The sequence below is a fragment of the Protopterus annectens genome, chromosome 4.part0 (assembly GCF_019279795.1).
Source record: "Protopterus annectens isolate FY-2018-M chromosome 4.part0, PAN1.0, whole genome shotgun sequence".
NCBI classification, from domain to species: Eukaryota; Metazoa; Chordata; order Ceratodontiformes; family Protopteridae; genus Protopterus; species Protopterus annectens.
Genome location: NC_056733.1, coordinates 1,423,103,188 through 1,423,127,656, shown reverse-complemented (window position 1 = coordinate 1,423,127,656; position 24,469 = coordinate 1,423,103,188). Strand labels below are relative to the sequence as shown.

Here is a 24,469-nt window from a genome sequence, read left to right as displayed (position 1 = left end):
GGGCTGCTGTTGGCAGGAAGAACCCTACAGTCATGACTGCAACAGTGAACCACGAAGGACATCACCTTCTTAATGCAGAATAGCTGTTTGGAGCCCAAGTTTAACAAGACCACACAAACTACCTGCAACTAACAGACACAATGTAATACAGTGCAGTTAGCTACTTAAAACAGCAGGGGACAATTTCTTTTTTTACTATAATGTACAAAAGCAACACCAAATAGCTTAAGAAACTGCTGAAGTACAGTCACAGTATATAACAGAAGCGCAAAACATAGTAATTTTGTCTTTTCAATAGTGTGTTGCTCTAGGTGAAAGCAGATTCTCAGCAATAATAGCAAAGTTGCTACATGTTGAGCAGCTATGAGTATCTATGCCAAAGCCTGAGAAATATGAGGCTTAAATATGAGCAAAAATCAACAGAAAGCACGCAATACACCTTTCACCAGCAATCCCCAGCTCATACTGCTGTCACAAGGGTGCAGAAAAACACCTTCTTAATGTAGAATAGCTGTTTTGGAGCCCAAGTGTAACAAGGCAACACAAACTACCTACAACAGCCCTGCACCTAACAGATACAATGTAATACAGTGTAATTAACTACTTAAAGCAGCAGCAGACAGTACAGTTTTTTTAACTGATAAAGTACAGTCACGGTATATAACAGAAATGCAAAAAACTACTTAGACCACTTTTGTGTGCTTCCCAACTCAGACAGACCAGTTAAATACCTACTGCCATTACATGAATAATCCCAGTCCTCCTAATATAAAAGCATAGTAAATGAGTGTCCGGATTGAAATGCTACCACAAACAAACTTAAAAGATACAAAATGGTACCATAAACAAACTTAAAGATACAGATACAGCAGTGTACTTTAAACAGCTTATAAAACTGTGATTATTCAATAAAAATCCTTTGCTTTGTATAAATGAGCCAAGAGCCACTCAATTGTACAGAATTTCTAAAGGTATTAAAAACAAGATGAGCTGAATAATAATAATACCTCCAGCCAATAACACTACATGTAGAATTCTCAAGTGTTTCCCTTACCTAAACAGACCAGGCTACCTCCCAATGGGCTAGATGGAAAATCCACTGACATTTCAATGTAAAAATCAGTGCTTGCTAGAGTGTAAAAATACACTACTTTATCCAACAGCTAGCTAGATAATGAATTCAGACCAAGTAAATCAGTAGAACAGACCATGAGAGGCAAAATGCAGTTTTTCAATATAAGCGCAGAGAAAACCAAATAAATAATTCAAGACATCAACAGCAGTGTAGAAAGGGAGGAGCTTATTACGTTCAAATTACAGTAGGAGTGGTCAGCTTAAAATCACCAGCTTTAAAAAGCAGATCAATAAAGGGGAAGGCAGGTGGGAAAAACTAGCAGGGAATCACCAACAGCACTTTTACTTTATGCAGGCTTGCAATCTTTTCAGAAAAAAAGCAAATACCCAGAAATTCACTGTATATTTAAGTATCACTCAAGAAACAATTTAACTAATGTGCAGCCCATATAATTTAGGTGTCTATCTAATACATAGAACAAAAATACCAGGCCAAGCAGATTACTTAAAACAGAAAACAAAATGGAGCAGGTAACAGACAAAAAATATATATGTTACTTTCCTCACCTAGCAGGGAATCACCAGCACTGCTTTAATTTAATCAAGCTTAAAATATTTTCAGAAAATACAAAGATGAGTGTTATTTTATTAAATGGAAAGAAGGGGGTGGTAAAATATTAGAGACAACCTAAAACATGTTTTTTTCTGTGGTGATAATAATCATTTGATACAGGTTTGCCCCTAAAAAAGATGCACACAGTGTGGAAAAAACAGTCAATCAGTTAAAGACTGTAAAATGACTTGCAGAACATTTGGAGGGGGATGCACTTTTGGTTTGACTGTAAATTATTGCTTGAGTCTGAAAAAAAGAGTGAAACAGCTGTAGGGGTGGGAGGAAAGTATTGCAACAAGAGGATGTTGATTGCTACAAATGTGTTCTGTATTGAGGAGCAGAATGAAATGGAGAATGAAAATGAAACTACAGTAGTAACGCGGAAAGTACAGGGACGCAGCATAATGTGTAAACACAGAACATGTACAAACGTTAAGCCAAATGAATGTGAGAAAACGCAAGAGAGACTTCTACACAGAAATGGATAAGGCAACAAAGTTTTTGTTAAAACAAAGGTTACAAAGAAGGGGAAGGGATAACTTGAAAGCTATTGCAATAAATTGACAACATAAAGAATGAAATAAGACACTTAATGGTTCTAAAATCATGTCAAGAGCCAAAAGCTGATATATGTTTAGAAAAGCCTAGATTTTAGATAAGGTAATAAGGGAAGGCATCTCTGATCAGTACTAGCAAAAAACTATGATCACTCATAAAATCATCCAAGGCAAACTTTGAGAGAAAAATCGCAAAAGACACTAAAGACAATCACAAGGCCTTCTTTAGTTATGTTAGAAACCTGGGTGGAAACTCCCAGATATGCTCAGAGTTAGTCCAAAATGACAAAAAATACACTGAACCCACAGACATTGCCAACATACTGGCAGACAGGTTCAGTGCAAATTTCTCCCCCCCCAAAAGGAGAAATATCTGTCCCAGCAGAGTGTAGCCTCCCTGACATCTCAGATGCCCAGGTGAGAGCTGCCCTCTCCAAAGCTAAAACACAGCATCAATGGGACCAGACGGTCTCCCGGGTTGCGTGCTACATGAACCCCAAGAGGAACTAAACCTGCACATAAGGCTGCTGTTTAATCTTAGCCTTACTACAGGATACGTACCCAAAGAATGGCATACAGCAACAGTGGTCCCACTCCACAAAGGAGGTGCTTCTACGGACCCTGGAAATTACTGCCCCATAAGCTTGATGAGCCTGGTCTGCAAAGCTATGGAGAGGATCATTATGGAACTCATAAACAAAGACACTGGGGACCTACAGACACTGGATCCTACCCAATTCGGCTTTGTCAAGGGCAGATCCTGCCTTTTGAACCTGGTCGACTTTTTTGAAACAGTCACTAAGGCCATTGATGAGGGTAAGGCAGTTCACACAGCCTACCTTGATCTTGCAAAAGCCTTCAACACAATACCCCACTCGGGCATCATAGACAAGCTCACCAGCTTAAATGTAAGCCCATATGTCATAAGATGGGTTGCAAACTGGCTCAAGGACAGAACCCACAAGGTCAGAATTTCTGGAGCCATGTCAGACTCTAAGCCAGTCACAAGCAGTGTCCCACAGGGCTCGGTCCTGGGACCCCTCTTGTTTGGCATTTATTTTTGCGAGGTGCAAGCAAACATAGGAGGATTGTGGCTGACAAAGTTCACAGATGACTGCAAACTGGGCACCATAATTGATACTCCAGCAGACACAAGCATCCTTCAGAAAGGCCTCATAGAAATGGATAACTGGTGCCAGAGCCATGGCCTTAAACTGAACGCCAAAAAATGTATAGTCATACCCTTTGGGAAAAACAAAGTATCCACAAATTACCACATAGGTGGTAATCCATTAAGTATGGAAGAAGTAATCAGGGACCTAGGGACCCAAGTTGACAGTAACCTCTCATTTGACACTCACATTGCCAAGGTGGTTAGGAAGACCTTCTATATTACCCACCTTATCATGAAAGGATTCACATCTAGAACAAGAGAGGTCATTGTGCCCCTATACTCTTCCCTTATCAGGCCCATAATTGAGTACAATGCTCCATTTGGGATGTACCTTACCCGACACCTGCAGCAGCTAGAAGGACCCCAAAAGTACCTCACCAAGAGGATCAAAGATCTCAAACATATGTCATATGCTGCCTGGCTGAAGAAACTCCAGATCTATTCAGTCGCATACCGCCTACTCAGAGGCGATCAATGCCTGACATACAAGGCCATGTGCAATCCGGAATTAATGGACATGCTCCACCTCAGAAAATCCAAATCCACCAGAGCCACGAGAGCGAGAGATTTGGACCTCAACACAGAAATAAATAGGACATACTGGAGGGACGGATTCATAACCCAGAGGCTCCCTACACTCTGGAACAGAATCCCAGTCCATGTTATGCAGAGCCCCTCACTGACTCTCTTCAAGAGAAATCTTGACGAGTGGATGGGAGATCGTAGGTTTACCCCGGGGGTCGTCTCTGTGTCACTACTAGACAGAGGCACAGTAAACTAAACCCTAAATTGGCATAGTATTCTCATTCCAAGGGGTGGCGAAAGCCACACACACTCTGGCTAGGCTTATAAATGCTCTAGGGCATATAGCCTAGTATGAACCTATGAACAGATGGAAAAGTGTTGTGGGGAAAGAAAACTGTGAGGAGCTTTGAAAAGGAGGTCTGTTTAGGCATGGAAATATTATTTTATTATCAACAACTGAAGTTGTTAGATATTACAATAAATGTCCCTGGGAGATGTGTACTTTGTGATGTCAGACATAGGGAGAAGGTGTACAGATCAGTTGTGGAATACACATACACTAATATTAAAGAGAGGGGGTAGGTTTGAGGAAATAAAGAAATATACTATAGTTAAAAGGGTCCACTTCTAAAACTTGAAATACTGAAATCTTGAATTTCAGTATTTCAATTTGAGAATGTTGAAACCCCCAAAAACGAAAACACATAATACCTAAACCCAAAATAATGAAGAAAAAAAAACATCCTACATCACACTACCTTATATTTAAGCAGGGGGTAAAGCCCGTCTGCACCTCCCATGTGGGGGTCTGCACCCCTCACCCCCCACTACCTATATACAGCAACTCCAAGGTCACATTAACACAAATAACACACACACACAGGTGCACACACACACACACACACACTACAAATGCACATCACCACTTTCAACATTTACACACACACACTCTAATCTGCCTACCATAACCAACTCCTAAAACTTAACTAAAAACTAAATCAAACCAAAATCCTATCCAAAACCCTAACAACATATAAACTTACCTGAATCTCCATTAATAAACACAAATTGTCCCACATGCATAGAACCTGGAAACAACGAAGCATTAAAGGGACAACACACTGTATAACACACAACTACTAAAACTTCGAAAAACTATGATTCAAGAAAATGCAGTTTCAGAAAAACTGCACTTTTGACATTCTCGACTCGAAATACGGAAATCTGAGATTTCAGTATTTCAACTTTAAGAAGTGGACCCAGTTAAAATGAATAAGCGTGCTAAGAGACTTTATAGTTTGAGAAAATGTATAGGGAAGATAAATCCAGATACGGAGACATGTACGGATAAGATAAAATATGAAAAATAAGTTAGAGAAGGATAGAATGTTTCCATATAAAAGAGACATTTGAAACAGATTATGTTATTTTGTCAGGGAGTTTACAAAAGGTATGGGGGAAGTGAGGTGCATTTTTGGACCATGAGGCTATATGGTTTGAGGTAGGAAATGATGAACACTGGACTGGAAAAGGCAATGGTATAAAGAGACGTGTGGGGAGAAATTTGTTATACAGAAGAGTTTAAGAAGGAAACGTAACTCTTATGGAAGGACCACCAGTCTATGAGGCCTTTTTATTTATTCTGGTGGAAGACAGAGTGAGGTGTGTGAATGTGGTAATAAGGTTTATTTTTAAAAAGGGGTAGAAAACATGAATTTGAAGCTACTGATGTTAATTAATGCAGATTATAAGTTTCTCATGAAAATGTCACAGAAAAGATTTTGGAAAGTAATTTATGGGGTGAAGGGAAAAAAGAAAATCGACACACTGATTATAATAAAAGGGTGGTTGACTGTATTGTGATTAAAGAAAGTGAGTGCAAGGTATTTGACTGTGATGTGGAAATTGCATTCACTGGTATATGATATAATATTTAACAAAGTGAATTTAAGAAAGGGATTATGGGAAGGATATTCTGCAGAATATCAGTTACAAAGGAAAAAGCAGGGGATGAACTAATTGTTAGAGGGACTCCAGTTGTGATTGAAGAGGGAAAAAAAGACAGTGGAAAATTTGTGGTAGTAAGGAGTTATTGGCAAGGGAGGAGGATTACACCAGCAAAAACTGCAATTATGGAGATTAAGAAATTTTTGGAAGAAATGATCAGCTTTCAGCAGGGAGTATTACTTATTGTTGGGGACTGGAACTTTATTTCCTATAGTGTGGATGTATCAAGGGTATCTAGAAGTGGAAATATGACACAAGATGGTCATCATTAATATAATCTTTGGTATTGACTAGCATTCTAAATTATTACACTGGAATGAAATGGCTAGGCTTAAAATGACCTTTGGGTTGATTGCCTAGTAATCTCCTATCATCCTAATAGCACGTTGGAAATTACTTGAGAATATGGATTGGGGGAAGATGAAAAACTTGTTGCATTTGGTTTAAAAGTAATACATGAAATAAGATAATGGGTAAATTGGGGAGAGGATATAAATGGAGTTTTATTTGCATTAATTATGAATATGGTCATATTAAGATGCAGGGAGAGAGCTGAAATGGCAGAATGGAAACAGAGATTGGGTGAGAATTCCAGTATTTATGGCATATGCTGAAGACATAGAAGTGGTGTAGACATTTCCAAGATGTCTAGAAAAAGAATGATCGGTCATTTGGAGTTCAAACTTCAGTCCTACTAAACAAAGTCTGCCATAATGTACAAAAGAAAATGGAATGGTAGGTTTAAGAAATCTTATTGCATATTTAGCTTCAATTCATTTATATTGGATGTTGTGCAGGATGACAAAGGAGGATTTATATAGTAGGAAATATTGTATTTATTTGACATTTGTTGACTGGGTTAGTCCGACTGGGCAGTTGCCCTTTTTCAGTGGAGACCCGAGGAGAAAAGCTTCAAACGATACAATAAATGATATAAAATCACATAGGAAATTTAGTATTAGGATCACAACATACGATTACATACTATACTGACATACAAACACAAATTGTTATGATAATTACATATTTACATAACATTAAAGGAGATAGGTAGTACAGCAAGCAATATGGGTAGTACCCAATGCATATTTATAGTACAAGTGTTCAGACTGTTACTTGTGTATAGGAATGAAGAAAGTTTGGGATAAAGTATAAAATAACTTTAGAGCAGACAGCCTGTAGAATACAGTAATGTTTTGATCACTTACTTGGATATCAGAGTGGGGAGGAAAATGAGTGAAGAAGAAGTTAGTAGTAGTAGAGTAGTAAATACGATGCGGGAGGAATATAAAGAACATAGGGAAAAGAATGTTATATTAAAATAAGAAGGTCAAAGAGTCTAGCGAAAAACATAATAAAATAAATAATAAAAAAATAATAAAAAGTTGGGGAATTAGGGTAGAGGGTACAGATAAAAACAGGAAAGTATGGCATAAGGAAATTATGGAGAAAATGTATTATGTAAAGCCATGGGTGCAAAAATGTTCGAGCAAGAAAGAAAAGGCAGGTTAAATTAAAAGTCAATGAAATGGCATATTTCTACGGTGATTAATGCTGCAAAACTTACAAGTCAAGGGGCAAATTAACTACAAGCAGATGAGTGAATAATTATGTCAAATATGAGAAGTGGAGGAATCTATAGATCATGTTTTGCTGGAAAGTAATAAAGTTAAATAAGCAAGGGAAAGGTTTAAAAATGAATAGCAGCTTGATTTTATTCACATAGATCATGAGCAATTCTGAAATTACATGAAAAAAAAAACATTTTAACAGCAAAACTGGAAAAGATACTGAGAAAATGAGGCACGTGTACTGACTTCAAATGCAACAAGTCAATTCAATAGTCAGGAGTAGTGTGGACATAAAGCAAGGCCCATAAGGAGACATAGTACCAACAGAGGAAAACCAAAGCAACTGTAAAAGGCAGATTTCCAGTAAGCCACCAGGGGAATTAAGTTGTTCCCAATATATTTTATAACCCCCACAATTAAGGCTGATGCTGTCCAATGCACTGCAATTAAAGTGGTAGAAGAAAAGCATCCCAAACTTTATGAGAAGTTCTGAATAACGATATTATAAAAGACCAAACAGATAAGCTGGCAGAAACCTTTAAATAACCCTTGCATTAAATTAGGTATACATGGGAACTAACTGTCAGAAGACATTATATAAAATAATGTTGAAAATTATTCTGGAATGGAAAGTGCAGAATGTATCTGGAACATGCTATAGAAGCAGCATCTGATGCAAAAAATGGAGCAAGTTTCCAACATACAGACTACAAGCATTCTGAAATCCATCCATCCATCCACAAGCCCTTTTTCCCATTTTTTGTACATGGAGTTGGGGGGTTATTTCAACAGTAGCAATCATCTACAGCCAAGGTTTACACCACAGGTAGCTACTCCTGCACATATGTAAAAGAAATTACAGACATGAATGTCATCTTTGATGACAGTGTAAGGCAGGCAAGGACAAATGAAAAACCAGTGTGATATAAGCAGTCCTTAGCTGTTGTCTGATGAGCACACCAGAGGGTCCAGTTATTTTCCAACATTCATGTTGTTTATTAAGTTCCCCATTTTACATATGGAACACACTGCATACTACAGGAAAGCACCACCTTATATTTCTTTTTTTCTATCTTTATTTGAACTATATATATATATATATATATATATATATATATATATATATATATAAAGTTTTCAATATGTAATAAGTATTTGTACATACAGATTACTACCTTTTTAACACATTGAAAAACTAACAAAAAAAACCAACATAAGAACTATGTATACCAAGTGTTAAGTGCCATTTTATGATTTTAATTTCTACAATAGCAGTATTACATATCACTATGAACTTCAGCTTAGGAGTGGAATTTCCTGGTACTATTTCTTCTCTTTGTTAATCATACTCAAGACAGAAATACACTAATATACTGCATGTATGCACTGATGTAGTGACGTGACAATATAATGCTGCTGGAAATGTCCAACCTCATCTGTCAGCTCAGAAGAAATCAGAATAAACCAAATGAGTGGCAGTAGGGGATTAATTAGTTTACAAGGCTACTTGGGAATTTTCAGATAATCCTTCTCTCCACCTGTCTGTCAGTCTTCTCCACAATTTTCAAATAGCTACCTTTCAATTTATCTTTAATTATACAAAAATCTTAGACTCTTGAGCATGCATGGTAAATGTAACTTGTAAAAAAGATGCCTTAATAAAGTGAACTAAAGCCATGAAAGGAGCCTTCCCCTCAGTGATTTTTAGGCAAGCCCACTGAATCAAACTTGCATCTAGAATCCCCTGTGACTCAGCCTTATCTTGATGACTATACTGAAAATTTATAAAGGAATATATTATACTCAGAAAGTATATTTCTACTAAAATATAATGAAACCTTAGGACTGTCAATATTGATTCATACAAGAAATGGAAATGCTACAAGTTTCCTTTGATTGCCATAAAAACTGCACTAGAAGTACAGATTGTCTTCTGTCTGGAATCTTGGAAATGTATAAATGTGTTCAACCTCTCTGCACTAAGGAGGTAAGGCACCTGAACTCATTCTATCTGTCCTCATCAATGGTCTAGGTTTGCAAAATTCCAGCTGATAAAGGGATGACAATATCTCAAGAAGAAACTGTTTGATAAGATTAAAAAAGATGTTGTGCTATGTACTGTTACCAAAATGTTTATTGGGCTACTCAAGTTATAAAAACTTTGCATACTTTGCTAAAACGTCTGTGTGTGTGTGTGTGTGTGTGTGTGTGTGTGTGTGTGTGTGTGTGTGTGTGTGTGTGTGTCCTACTAGGTGAGAAGGGTCAAAATGTCTTTTACTGGACTTCCCAGTGACTAGTGGCTACAGAATTTAGAATTCACCTCTACTCTACAATGTAAGATGCTATCATGTTTTGCCATCTGGAAACCACCTATTAAAGTATTGATTCCATGTTGGCTGCAGGTTAAAGGGTTTATAGCAACAAGAGAGGCTTCCCTACATCTAACATCTACATTGTCAGTCTCTAACTCACTTATCTTATTTCTATGAGTTTTCATTTCACTGACCATGACTGTTATGCGAGATTATAGTCTGTGCATAGACTATTTTCACCCTATAATGTTTCTCCTTTCTCAATAGTTGTACACTCAAATACTGAAGGTGTGAGGACAAAGGTCTCCAGATGGCAAAAAAAAGTTTAGTATTTTATTTTGCTTGGTGAGGTGTTGCTCAACTGTTTGTAATCACAGTGTGCAGTTGGGGAATTTCCCATTCATCCTCACTACTGAACTGACATGTGACTGATGTATAACATCTTTGTGTATGGCTGTGTCATCATCACTACTGAACTGACATGTGGCTGATGTATAACAGTTTTGTGTATGGCTGTGTCATCCTCACTACTGAACTGACATGTGGCTGATGTATAACAGCTTTGTGTATGGCTGTGTCATCCTCACTACTGAACTGACATGTGACTGATGTATAACATCTTTGTGTATGGCTGTGTCATCCTCACTACTGAACTGACATGTGACTGATGTATAACAGCTTTGTGTATGGCTGTGTCATCCTCACTACTGAACTGACATGTGACTAATGTATAACAGCTTTGTGTATGGCTGTGTCATCCTCACTACTGAACTGACACGTGACTGATGTATAACAGCTTTGTGTATGGCTGTGTCATCCTCACTACTGAACTGACATGTGGCTGATGTATAACAGCTTTGTGTATGGCTGTGTCATCCTCACTACTGAACTGACATGTGACTGATGTATAACAGCTTTGTGTATGGCTGTGTCATCCTCACTACTGAACTGACATGTGGCTGATGTACAACAGCTTTGTGTATGGCTGTGTCATCCTCACTACTGAACTGACATGTGGCTGATGTATAACAGCTTTGTGTATGGCTGTGTCATCCTCACTACTGAACTGACATGTGACTGATGTACAACAGCTTTGTGTATGGCTGTGTCATCCTCACTACTGAACTGACATGTGGCTGATGTATAACAGCTTTGTGTATGGCTGTGTCATCCTCACTACTGAACAGACATGTGGCTGATGTATAACAGCTTTGTGTATGGCTGTGTCATCCTCACTACTGAACTGACATGTGACTGATGTATAACAGCTTTGTGTATGGCTGTGTCATCCTCACTACTGAACTGACATGTGGCTGATGTATAACAGCTTTGTGTATGGCTGTGCTGGAGGAAATAAGATGCCAGGAAGACTATAACTGCCTCAGTTCATCCTATCTTCACCCTTTCATGTCATAAATGCTATGCATCTTGCATTTAGCATAGAAGTCACTAACAACAGCCTTCTAACTACTGGCTGCAACATGTAAATCCAACCCCTCATCTAATCAATGGGATCCCTTGCTTGTAAACATTACACAGCATGATGGAAATACAACTGAATGCAATAGATCCAGGTTAACTAATTTCTACTTACTTGCAGCTAAGCATTTGATGGCCTTTTGGACATAAGCTTAGTATGAACCTACAATACACCTAATATACACAAGGAGAAAGCACATCTAACACAATGCTCATTCCTTATGAATGAACTCTGCTCATAAATACCAATGGCAAAACGTATATGGACGAGTCATATGTGATTTATTCAACCTATGAAATGGTGAATGTGTTTTTAAAAAGGAAATTTGATTGATTTATCTGTTATTCTGAAGATGTCTTTTGACGAAAGCGCGCTCAATAAATCTTATTTATTTTATTAAGTAAGTGGTGTACAGTTCTGTTGTTGCCTTTCTGTGCATATTTTCCTTTTCCCATATAAAATTTAAATCGGATTACATTACATCTTGATTTTCAATCTCTAATTTTATACATATTTCAACTGCATTTGTTTGTAGTGACATATCTTGATGCACTTTGGAGCACTTTGCCCATTACAGCTGATATAAGAAATTAAAATGGATAAATAAATTAACTCAACAAATAAACAAATATGATATTATTCCCTTAATAAGAGCATCATCTCTTACCAAAGTATGATCTCGGAGCTCTTGTGAACAAGAAAACATTACTATCAGCCTGTGAAGAGCAAGGAATAGAAGAAACTGTTGTGTAGAGCTTTAATAGACGGGCAGAAGGTACAATCATGCATGGAAAGACTTCTCGAACTTTTACCACTCAGTACCACACTTATCCCTAGGGTAACACTGTAGAACTCTCATACAAAAATGATACAACTACCACATTTACAGTATGGCTTTATCTTTGCAATTTATTCCACATAAAGTGTGGTAGGTTATGTATTACTACTGGACATTGCACGACTCAAAAATAGGACCTAAAGCAAAACCATTTGACTTTTTTCAAGTTTCACATGCTCAGCACCCCATCATATTTCTTCTGCCACAACTACTCAACATTTCAAATGCGTTTTAAATTCAGAGCTGTTTATGGGATAAAATTAATTTAATTATACTTTTAATGCATATTGCTATGCAGGAATACCACACAAGCATGCATCAAATACAGTGCAGGATGTTAACACATAATTTACGTTCTAAAGTTCCATGCTGGATACAAAGATCGTACAGTCCTTCTGGAACACAGCTCAAAGCTGACACCAATCTATTAACCCCACATTCAAATGTTACTGCTGTTATCATAACAGGAACTCTCACCTCCAAAAGACATAGTGTTAGTAGTTACTCTGAAGGTAATATTTCTGGCACTACTTTTATGCTAAATATTATGGTACTTCAACCACAGAACTGTAAAGTCTTCCCTGCAGTGCCAAGATCCCGTATGTGCTTTTTCATGAAAACAGACTTATAGGAAAAGAGCACAAACACAAAAAAGCTACATATTTGGGGGAGCAAGCTCAAATCTGAGAAAATGAGAAATCTTCAGGTTCATGTGATGATGAATGGGCCTCCTGCAGATTTAAAACATAGCTCTCAACTTCTCAACGCTGCAGTCAAGGGACACAGGGAAATATTTCCATTGACAAAGGACTCAAAATCAGGGACATAAAAGAAAGCTGACAAAACAAGGGTACATGAATTAACATGCATTTCCTGACTATAATGAATGGCATTAACTGTTGACTATAAGCCACCACCTTTTCTCAATGTATGATTTAGGAGTGGGATGGCAACATTTTGAGCCAAAAATCATGGACAGTTGACAGAAGTGGTTTAATGTAATTTCTATCAGTCAACAGGACTTATAGCATACCTCTAAACCTCTTGGTGCAAGACATCTGCACAAAGCCTAACATAATGGGGGACAAAGGCTCAAAAATAAGGACAGATTTTAAATATTACCGTTATAAACTTAGAAAGTTGCTAGAATACCAGGACGTGTGTGAACATGCTTTTCTTGAATGTTATGAAGTCTGAAACTCAAATATATGCCTTGATTTAGTGACTTCAGTCCTCAGATCATCCCAGTGATTTGCCAGAAAACCACAAATTTTATGTGAAAAGGACCAAAAACATGAGGCAAAAATCTAAACATTCTGCGAAAATCTGGACAGTTGAGAAGTTTGTGCCTCACACCAGTAAAACGGGCGTAGTTTACCAAAAGAAGTTACTGGTATATCTTCGCTTTTGGTAATCCATATAATGGGAGAAAAACGTAAAATCTCGCTAATGGTTCTGACGAAAGAACTCAAATCACTTTACCATGCACTTGGAAACAGTTGTAAACCGAATAGTTTCATAATCGGACACCGCAAATATTTTAGTCCGATTCTGCATAAAAGAACAACACTTCCAAACCGTTAATGAAAAGTATACAAATCGGGACTATACTGTAACAATTTAAGTAATGAACCGTCGCATTTCTTGTCAGTCTAATGTGTCCATTGACCTTCAGTAAGCTTTGCAAATGCTACAAGGAATGCATGTCACAAGAGTTTGTGCAAACAAAGCAAAAAAAATAAAATAAAAAAAACAACCGGCTGCAAGTAGCCAGCAGCATCAAGTATCTCAACAAATAATTTCAGCCGGGAGATTTAGGCTAGAATCGGACCAGTGAGTGCCACGATGCTTATGCCCAAGTCCTTAACATTATAAAACACAGAAGTTCACAGTTACAAATCCAAACGATTCAGTGCAATACTGAAATTAATGCAAACGTGATCAGGGGGAAAAATCACTGAGAGATCTTGGTTTCTTTAAAGCCTTTTCAGAGACTTCTTCTGCGTCTTCGTAAACTGAAGATAAGGTTCCTCGAACTTTAGGTTTCTGTTTTGCGGTTGAGGTTAGGAATTTGGGTTTTTTAGGTTTCTTAAAGCCAGTTGCCAAATCATGAATGACACTATCATCTGCCATCACTCCAAGCAAGGTGGATGTGGTGGACAGCAGGAAAGAACTTGTAACTTTGGAACCCCGTTTTGGTAACATGTTTTCACTAATTTTAAGAGAGTTTGGATCGCCCAGTTCACGACGGACGTTTAGGGAGGCTTTCTTTGTTAGGTATTGGTAAGGCTTTTTCCCACTATGATCGCGGATGTTAATTTTTGCGTTGTAATACCCCACCAGTCTGAATATTACGTCTTCGTGGCCATGTATCGAGGCAATATGGAGTGGGGTGTAACCACCGTAAGATCGTATGTTCACATCAATAGGTATATTATCTTTAATTGCTGCATCAATGATTTTGGATAGCATCTGGCTGTCACCACTTTTAGCAGCCCAGTGAAGTGCAGTATAGCCAGACATGAAATCTTTGACTCCTGCCAAGTGCGTATCCTTCAGCAGCATCCCATAGAGTTGTGTCCAGCGACCTGCTGCAGCGTTCACAAGCCACTGGTGATGAACTGGTTCCAAAGGAATGTCATAGTAGTATTGGCTGTCATAATGTGCAGTGAAATGCTTAAACCCTCGCTTTACAAACGGTGAGCTTGGTGCCTCCTCCAATTGCCTTCTCCTCATTCGGGGAGACTTTGGTGGTGTAAGGGACACTTTGGACGTATCTATGTGATCAGGCTTCCCTGCTGGAAAGTCTGCACTTCCAATATCGGAGGAGCTCTCAGACTGGGGACTCTCCTGTGCTTTGACGTGACTTGGTATATGTACAGGATGGCATCTAATCGGCAACATGCAAGGCTTCTGAACTGCTTTCTTAGTCTGTTCAAAACTGTCAGCACATTTCTTGTCTTGTTCCGTTAAAGTATGCACTTCCGAGGTAGGGGAACACTCTTCGACAAGTACAGTTGGAAGTGACTGGTTTCCATCCAGGGACAGTTCTCCTGCCTGCATGTTCTCTTCAGAGATAAGCAATTTGTCAGGAAACAGCCGCCCCTGAGTGTGAGGCAAACTATCTCCTGTACCATGTTCTAACTTGCTAACTTCAGCATTAGTTTCTGCTTGCTCCAGGTCGTCATGCACTTTTTCATGGAGTTCTCCACCAGTGCCTGATTCAGCCGTAGTTACAGTCTGCGTTTCCAAGCCAGAAAGGTTCTCCCCACTGTTTTCCTGATATTCGGGAACTTTTTCGGTCAAACGCTGATTCCATTTCTTCAGCACTGCGTAGATAATCCCATCTTCGTCCTTCAAGTCTGCAACACTGTTCACATGTTTTTTAAAACTTGTACTTTCAGGATCAGCCACGGGTCTGAACTCATCTAAGAGTTCAGAATGTTTGACCTTTCCGCCTCTATCCAGCAGAAACTTCAGAACCACAGCTTCGGTCACATTAGCCATCCCTTGATCCTTGCACTTGAGCTCTGGCAGATCCCAAGAAAATTCCTAACTAGTGAAACTGACGCTGGGATACAGGGTGGTGCCTATTCATACTTCGATAAGATGCCAGAATCTGTCTGCAGTTTACGTTATTACCTGTGGGTAAAGTGTACAAGGTGAGTTACAACGTAAGTCTTGTGCGCAAAGCCACATGGGAAATGAAGTTCTGAGGACAACATTTAGGGAAAAACTGAGTCAGTTACTTGTATCACGCAGTGTTAATGGGAGCCAAAGAATCAGTGGTAGCATCAGCTTTGTCAAAGGACCGGTGACATAAAATTGATCTGCATGAGTGGTGCGTAGGTGAGCTAATTAAATAGACTGGCACAGACAGAGACAAAGAGAATATGGTGACAGAGTAGGGAGGGAAGGAAGGAAGTTAAGCAGCAGGTGTAAACATAGCTCTCAACCAATCAGGGACAAATCCAGAAACAATGAGGGAGTCGGGCACTTCATAGGTTCATAGGTTCATATTGAATAAAAACTATGCCTATCATTTTCTGTGCCTCTGTCAAGCAGTGACACTGAAGTAGGGATCTAGATTTTTGAGGTGAGCATATTTCATCAATCTGGGGTTTGACATGCCTATATATGTCACACAGGTCCTCCTCTCAGAGCAAGCGTATGAGGAATAATAATAAAGCTCTCAGTTCGGGGCAGCATAAGACATATTTGAGACCCTTATCCTTTTTTTGGTGAACTTTTGGGGCCTTTCAAGCTGCATCAGGTGCAATCATAGGTCTAATGAGTGATGAGTACAGGGGGGATGACCCTCCTTGATCTCTAGATGTGAATCCCTCATGATCAGGTCTTCAGGCCATGGCTCTGCACCAGTTATCCGTCTGTGAGAGGCCTGACACCACTTGTGACAGGCTTTGAGCCTGACATGGCTCCAGCTGTGATGTATGGGTTTACATTCAAGCTGATGAGTTTTTCATGATACCTGAGACTGCCTTTCCTCATCAAATGCCCTTGGTGACTGTCTTGAAAAAAACCAAGAGTTAAGAGGCAGGATCTTGCCTGACAAAAAGCCAACTGGGGATCCAAAAAAGTCTGCAGTTCCTATGTCTTTATATATGAGTTCATGATCCTCCCTCTCCCATGGCTTTGCAGATACCACTCCTTGGGTAATGTATCCTGAGGTGAGGCTAGATTAAACAGCTGTCCCATATCTGGGAGTTTCCTCCTAGGTTTCTACATAGCCTAAAAAGGCCTTATGTTTTACTTATAATGATCAAAGGTGTCTTACCTTGGTACAGAGAGTCTTAGTTTTTGTTTGGGATTGCTGATCCCATGCAGTCCTGTAGGTGCTGTAGAAAGGTGTTTGTAAGTGATGGTTTGGTGTAATGCGAACATTTTGATCCCATGTTCGTGATGATGAGATCAAGTATGTTTTCACCTCTGTGGGATGGTGACTAGTTTGTTCCATGGCATTTGAGTTTATGAACTCCAGGAATCTTTGGGTTGGGTTAGAGTGCTTGAGTGGTGTTCCCAGTCTATATTAGGGTAGTTGAAGTCACCTAGTATGGTGTTTGGAGATACATTTATCCCAATCCTCCAATGTTTTCAGGGAGAGGCCCCTGAGTGGAGAGCTGAGAGGGAGTGGCCTGTAACATGCTACAAAAGTGCAGAGAGCAGTTTGCTCTTGGTTAATGGTCTCCTTAGTGCTGGGGTGCTCTCAGAGCCTTGAACCAGGTTTCTGTCACAGCACAGACATCGATGCCCTCCATATTGAGAAGGGCCCTCGAAAGTGCATCTTCTTGAGACTTGAGATTGGTGAGGCAGCATTACTTAGTTTTTTTTTTTTTTTTTTTCTTCTGTGGTGTTTTTTAGTAGGTTAGGCCCTAAAAAGGCACTATGGGGTGGCCCAGTGTGTCTGACTATGGAATCACCAATGACAAGTGTGTCTGGCATTTTGTTTGGCCTTAAGCTTGTGACTGTGACACACTGACACTGTGGTCTCTATGTGTTGCATGTTGGGTCGTGAGGTGGTAGTTGTTTGGGTGTCTCTTTGTGGCCTCTGCTGTTTTCTTTGTGTGAGTATGTGTATATGATTGAAGTTGATGGTACCCATGTGACTGGGAAACAGAATACGCAACTACAATGCTACAAGAATAAGCTTTTATTAGTCACACCCATATTAGTGCTATTAACTTTAGATGTTTACGGAATAACAGAATAGAGTTACCACCTGCCCCACTTTGCGAGGGACAGTCCCTCTTTGGGCAGTTGTGTCCTAACAAAAAATTAAAAAAAATGGCAAATGTCCTGAGATTGTTGTAGGGCAAAATGATTTCCTATATTTTATGTAATAGTTGCATAAAACAGTTATTCTGTATCTAAAATACCTAAATGTTATAAGAAACAGAATACGCAACTACAATGCTACAAGAATAAGCTTTTATTTAGGCAAAAAAATTAAGTTCTATCCTTTGTACTGACCGTGGGTATGTGTCAGCCTGTAAAATCTGATGTTTGTACCGAAAATGTCCCACTTTGGCCATTTGAAAAGGTGGCAACCCTATAACAGAATGTGAATTAAACATTTTCCAAGTTAAAAAGAAATAAATAACTATAATTACTGCCACTATTTATTAAATTAATTCACTACCTTTTTTTTTCAGTCACCAGTGTTAAGGGGACAGAACTAAAAACTGAGTCAAAATCAAGGACAGCTGATGGGTGAAAAAACAAAGGCAGTTTTGAAGCAGCCAACAAACTAGTAGAGCTCAGAGAAGCGCTCTTCTGACTTTCTTTTCCAGTGAAGTCATAGCTCTGAATGAATTGGGGACAAATCCAGAAATAATCAGTGACATTTTAAATATTAGTGCCATACCTCTCAGTAAGACGCTGTCCGGTTCGATTCACAGCTAGAGCGTCTTCTGCGTGGAGACATGCGTGAATGGGCGTACCTTCGTTGAAGGTTGTGCTTCAGGGCTGGTAATTTGGCACATAAAAATCAACTACCAATCATTAGCGGACCGGAGTTCCACTGTGGTGACCCCTAACCGGGAAAAGCCGAAAGACACAACAACAATCTCTCAACTTCTTAGTGAAAGAAATATGGCCAAAACTCAACAAAATGGGGGAACAAAGGCCCCAAAATAGGGACATATCTTAAATACTGCTCTTATAAACATAGAAAGTTGCTAGAGTAACATGGTTTGTTTCAACATACATTTTCTGAAGAATCTGAAGTCTGAAACTCAAATGTATGTTATTATTTAGTGACTTCAATCCTCAGGTCATCCTAGAGTTTTGCCGGAAAATCACAAATTTTATGAGTAAAACAGACCAAGAATGTGAACCACAAATCTGGACATTCTGTGAAAATCTGGACAGTTGGCAGGTATGATTAGTACTATTAACTTGGGAGACACTGACAGAATAAGAGAGTATGAATTAATATCCAGTTTCTGTAGTTCAACAGGTAGAACACTCACTTTTGGTGCTGGAAGATCAGAAGGGCTGTTTGGTTCTATTCCCACACCAAGTAGGTGGACTAATTGTTTCTATCACCATAGAGATTTTGTGTTTCTTAACCCAACTGTCTCTCTAGTTGCCAACCCCTTATGTTAATTTGACTACATATTACCTTCCATCTCTTCCTTCATTGGGTATTGTAAGTAGGCACAAATTATTATTTTTTGAAACCAGTCCCTTTAGCTATTTAAATTTATTAGCTCTCCCACTGTATTCCATAGTGATAGAATACTAAGCGCCCACCCCCTATTGATCTGTGTTGCTCTTTTAAAATTAGCATCTCTCCCCTCAGATTGGTAAAACTTGAGTTACCCCCTCTTTCATATCTAACTGCTTAGTGCACATTGGAACTCTTACGATATTAATCAATTTTTTCCATCTTACCTTTAAAATCTGCAACATCTAGTCCAAGACCACCAATTATTTGAGAGCCCACATTCTGCCTCTCAGTAGTTATCTTGGGATTAGTGCTTCTGTTTTGCTCCTGTTGAGAGAAGTAACATAGGGATATTATTTCCTGGACACTGTTGATCACCAGAAAGCCTCTGAGTTACAGCACAATGGCACTAAATATACAGAACCAACTGATATTGCCAACATCCTGGCAGATAGGTTCAGTGCTAACTTTACCCCTCTCTCATCCCCTAAAGGGCCCATCTCTATACCGGAAGAAAGCAAAGTACCTGTAATCACAGCTGCACAGGTAAAAAACACACTCTCCAAAGCCAAGAACACAGCATCCATCCATGGGACCTGACAACATCCCAGGCTGCGTTCTACATGAACTACAGAATGAACTGGCACCCCACCTAAGTACCATATTCAATCATAGCCTCACCTCAGGCTTTGTGCCCACTGAATGGCACACAGCAACGGTTATCCCACTACACAAAGGGGGAGCCACCATGGACCCCGGGAACTACCGCCCCATTAGTCTGATGAGCCTGGTCTGCAAGGCTATGGAGCGTATCATTATGGAACTTATAAACAATGACATTGGTAATCTCCAAACTCTGGATCCTACCCAGTTCGGGTTTGTAAAAGGCAGATCATGTCTCCTAAACCTGATAGACTTCTTTGAAGCGGTCACCAAAGCTGTAGATGAGGGTAAGGTGGTCCACGCAGCTTATCTAGATCTCGACAAGGCTTTTGACACCATCCCCCACTCTGGAATTATAGACAAACTCTCTAAACTAGGTATAAATCCCTATGTCACAAGATGGGTTGCCAACTGGCTCGCTGACCGAACCCACACTGTGAAAGTCGCAGACTCTAAATCCAGATTCAGACCAGTGACAAATGGAGTACCACAGGGTTCAGTCCTAGGTCCTTTCCTGTTTGGTATCTACTTCTCTGAAGTACAGGCTAACACAAAAGGTCTTTGGCTAACAAAGTTCACAGATGACTGCAAACTAGGAGCCATAATTAAATTTCCTAATGATGTGGACATCCTACAAAAGGGCCTCATTGAGACAGATGCCTGGTGTCAAAGCCATGGCCTCAAGCTCAATGCCAAAAAGTGCATTGTCATCCCTTTTGGTAAAAACTCTGTACCCATGAACTACCAAATAGGTGGTAGTCTACTTAACACTGAAAGTGTGATAAGAGACCTTGGGACACAGGTAGACAGTAGTCTCTCCTTTGATAATCACATTGCCACAGTAGTCAGGAAATCCTTCTACGGTGCACACCTCATCACAAAAGGTTTCTCATCCAGGAAAAAAGAGGTCATTGTTCCCCTCTACTCATCACTCATTAGACCCATTATAGAGTACAATGCCCCTTTTGGTATGTACCTCACAAGACATCTACAACAACTGGAAAGGCCACAGAAATACCTCACAAAGAGAATTACTGGCCTCAAACAGATGCCCTATGCAGATCGTTTAAAAAAACTCCAGCTTTACTCAGTCGCATATTGCCTACTCAGAGGGGATCTCTGCCTAACATATAAAGCTATGTCAAACCCAGAGCTGTTGGACATGCTCCACGTAAAGAAATCCCAATCCCTTCGAGCTACACGCTCTAGGGACCTAAACCTTGTCACCACAATAAACAGAACATGCTGGAGGGATAGATTCCTGTCTCAGAGACTTCCAATACTCTGGAACAAACTACCTTCTATATCAAACAAAGCTCCTCATTAGCACTCTACAAGAAAAATCTTGATGATTGGATGGGAGATAGGAAATTCACCCCGGGGATCACTTCTGTGGCTCTGCTTGACAGGGGCACAGGAAAATAATTTTCTTGGGTGGCAAAAGCCAGGGTACCGTTTGGCTAGGCTTATATAGGCCCTAGGTCCAATAGTCTAGTACCTGCCTATGAACCTATGAAATGCTTCCTAGATGCCAGCTTGGAATTAGTGCTTATAATTTGCTCCTAGTAAGAGATGGTGCAGAGGATGTTGATTCCCAATGGTCTGTGGTTGGGCAATAAGTATTTGTGTGGGTTCTTCCTTATCTGTCTGGTTGCTTTTCAAGGCATCTACCAGGAAAAGGCTGCAACAAGCCTACAGGCCCCTGTATCATCTGGGACAAGACCATTGATCACCAAAGAGTCTGCAGCCTGCTTCTCATCTTGGGATTGGTGCTGCTGTTTTGCTTCTGGTGAGAGAGGAAGCAAAGGGGCATTGTATCCCAGCAGCATGAAACTGTGGTGAGACCAGCACTAGTAGTAGCCAGGTAAATCCCCTTTCATCATTGTTGACAAAACTCATTCCTTCATTTCAGTAAGCACTACTTGATTAGCTGTTGTTTAATCTCACTTCTGTACATCTCCCTAAATACTTCATCCACAAATCATCAGGGTCTGTTTTAGTCGTTTTCCCTCAAGTGTTTGGCAGTGCCCTATGTAGATGCATACACCTTGAGCTGGTATTTTTCCTGTAAAAACAACCTTGAAATTTCACCAAGACCAAGTTGCACATATGGCAACTAGTTTGCAGTGACAAGCACTGCCCCCAGAGTTGCAAACCAGATAGAATAAAAAATGACCAACCAAAGTCATGGACCTCCAGAACACCAATTTTATTACAAATTTAGTGCTTCGGCACCAGGCCTTCCAAGAATTTAAAATACAAAGTTTACACTTCCCCTTAAATACCCTATACATCTCAGCAATTAAGCAATTATCCAGTTATTCAAATCACATATTTCCAATCACATTCCTTATTTAATCCGAAGGGTTTCAAAGAGTTACACTTTAAAATAAAAAAAGTTTCCTTTTTTAACATCTTATTCTTCACATTTATACATTCCCCTAAAGATATTTCAACTTTTTCTAAAATACATCCCTTTGTACTAGTCTTACTAGTAATTGTGGTCTTTTTGCAAACCAGATAGTCCTGACATTACTTTATATTCTCACTGCAACTGTCTATTCAATAAAAAAGGACCTGTTGCCATGGATATGAACTTTCCCAATATCTCTTTTATCAGCTTGGTGGATACGGGCATCCTGAGACAATGTAGAAATTGCATCATGTTTACTGATCACCAGCTAATTCTCAAACAAACTGCTAAGGTATGTGAGAGATGTATTTTCACAATGTCACTAGAGGCAAAACTCTCAAACAAAAGCACTCAATGTCAATCAGGTTGTCAATAGTGTACATACTACACCCACCACACACATTTCAAAGCAGACACATACACCCACATATACTGAGACACTTAAATGTAATCTTCCTAAACTCCAAAGATCTCTTAGATAAAGTCATCATCATCTTCTTTTGGCTGTTCCCATTAGGGGTCGCCACAGTGGATCACCTGTTTCCATTTCTTCCTGTCCTCTGCATCTTGCTCTTTCACAACAACCACCTGCATGTCCTCTCTCACCACATCCATAAACCTTATCTTAGGCCTTCCTCTTTTTCCTGTTACCTGGTAGCTTCATCCTTAGCATCTTTATCCCAATATACTCAGCATCCCTCCTCAGCACATGACCAAACCAATGTAATCTTGCCTCTCTGGCTTTGTCTCCAAACCTTCCAACCTGGGCTGACCCTCTAATATACTTCTTCCTAATCCTGTCCACCCTCATCACACCCAGTGCAAATCCTAACATGTTTAACTCTGCCACATCCAGCTCTAACTCCTGTCTTTTTGTCAGTGCCACTGTCTCCAACCCATATAACATAGCTGGTCTCACTACCCTCTTGTAGACCTTCCCTTTCACTCTTACAGGTACTCGTCTGTCACAAATCACTTCTGACACTCTTCTCCACTCACTCCATCCTGCCTGTACTCTCTTCTTTACCTCTCTTCCACACTCACCGTTACTCTGAACTATTGACCCCAAGTACTTAAACTCATCCACCTTTGCCAACTCTACTCCCTGCATCGTCACCATTCCTCTATCCTCCCTCTCATTCACACACATATATTCTGTCTTAGTCCTGCTGACCTTCATTCCTTTTCTCTCTAGAGCATATCTCCATCTCTCTAGGGTCTCCTCCACCTGTTCCCTACTCTCACTACAGATTACAATGTCATCTGCAAACATTATAGTCCACGGGGACTCCTGTCTGATCTCGTCTGTCAACCTGTCCATCACCACTGCAAATAAGAAAGGGCTCAGAGCTGATCCTTGATGTAACCCCACATCCACCTTAAACGCATCCATCACTTCCACCTCAGACCTCACCGTTGTCACACTAACCTCGTACATATCCTGTAGCACTCTTACATACTTCTCTGACACTCCTGACTTCCTCATACAATACCACAACTCCTTAAAGTACACATAACAAATACCCTCAGCAGCTCTGAATACTCTCTTTCAAAAGAACAACCACATCAACACATACAGCTACATCTCGTGGAGCCTCTACGTCTAAGCCCATAAAGCATGTCACCAAACAAGCCAATGTTCTACTTATTGGAGCCTCCATTTTAAGACACACCGATATCCCCTCTCACCAGGCTGAGTAAGAAGAAAGTCATGCTTATTTGCATATTAAGGGCCAGAATCTCCCATACTGTGCTCACACTCAGGTCACTGGAACATAAGTATTAGTATGACTCAGTCATAGTCCATGCGGGTGTAAATGACCTGAGATGTACCTTCCTCAACTATATGAATAGAGATGTCATGGAACTCTTAGAATGTGTGTCCCAGGCTGGTATGAGTCTAGCATTTAGCAGCATTTTACCTTCTCCAAGGAGGGCACAATGCGAACAGAAGATGACTGACTTTAATAATTAGCTTAATTTCTGGTGTCATTCTACGGGGGTGCAATATTTGTCATCATGGAAGGAGATGGTCAAAAGACCACTCTGATTTGCC

At 39.8% G+C, this 24,469-nt stretch overlaps 1 protein-coding gene across 1 annotated transcript; it reads right to left on the bottom strand.

Annotated features, from left to right (window-relative positions):
- Positions 1 to 12,056: 12,056 nt before the first annotated feature.
- SOWAHA (sosondowah ankyrin repeat domain family member A) lies at positions 12,057 to 15,811 on the bottom strand. The gene has a single exon (XM_044069256.1). The coding sequence runs from the start codon at positions 15,656 to 15,658 to the stop codon at positions 14,093 to 14,095; it is 1,566 nt and encodes a 521-aa protein (XP_043925191.1). The 5' UTR covers positions 15,659 to 15,811; the 3' UTR covers positions 12,057 to 14,092.
- Positions 15,812 to 24,469: the final 8,658 nt, after the last annotated feature.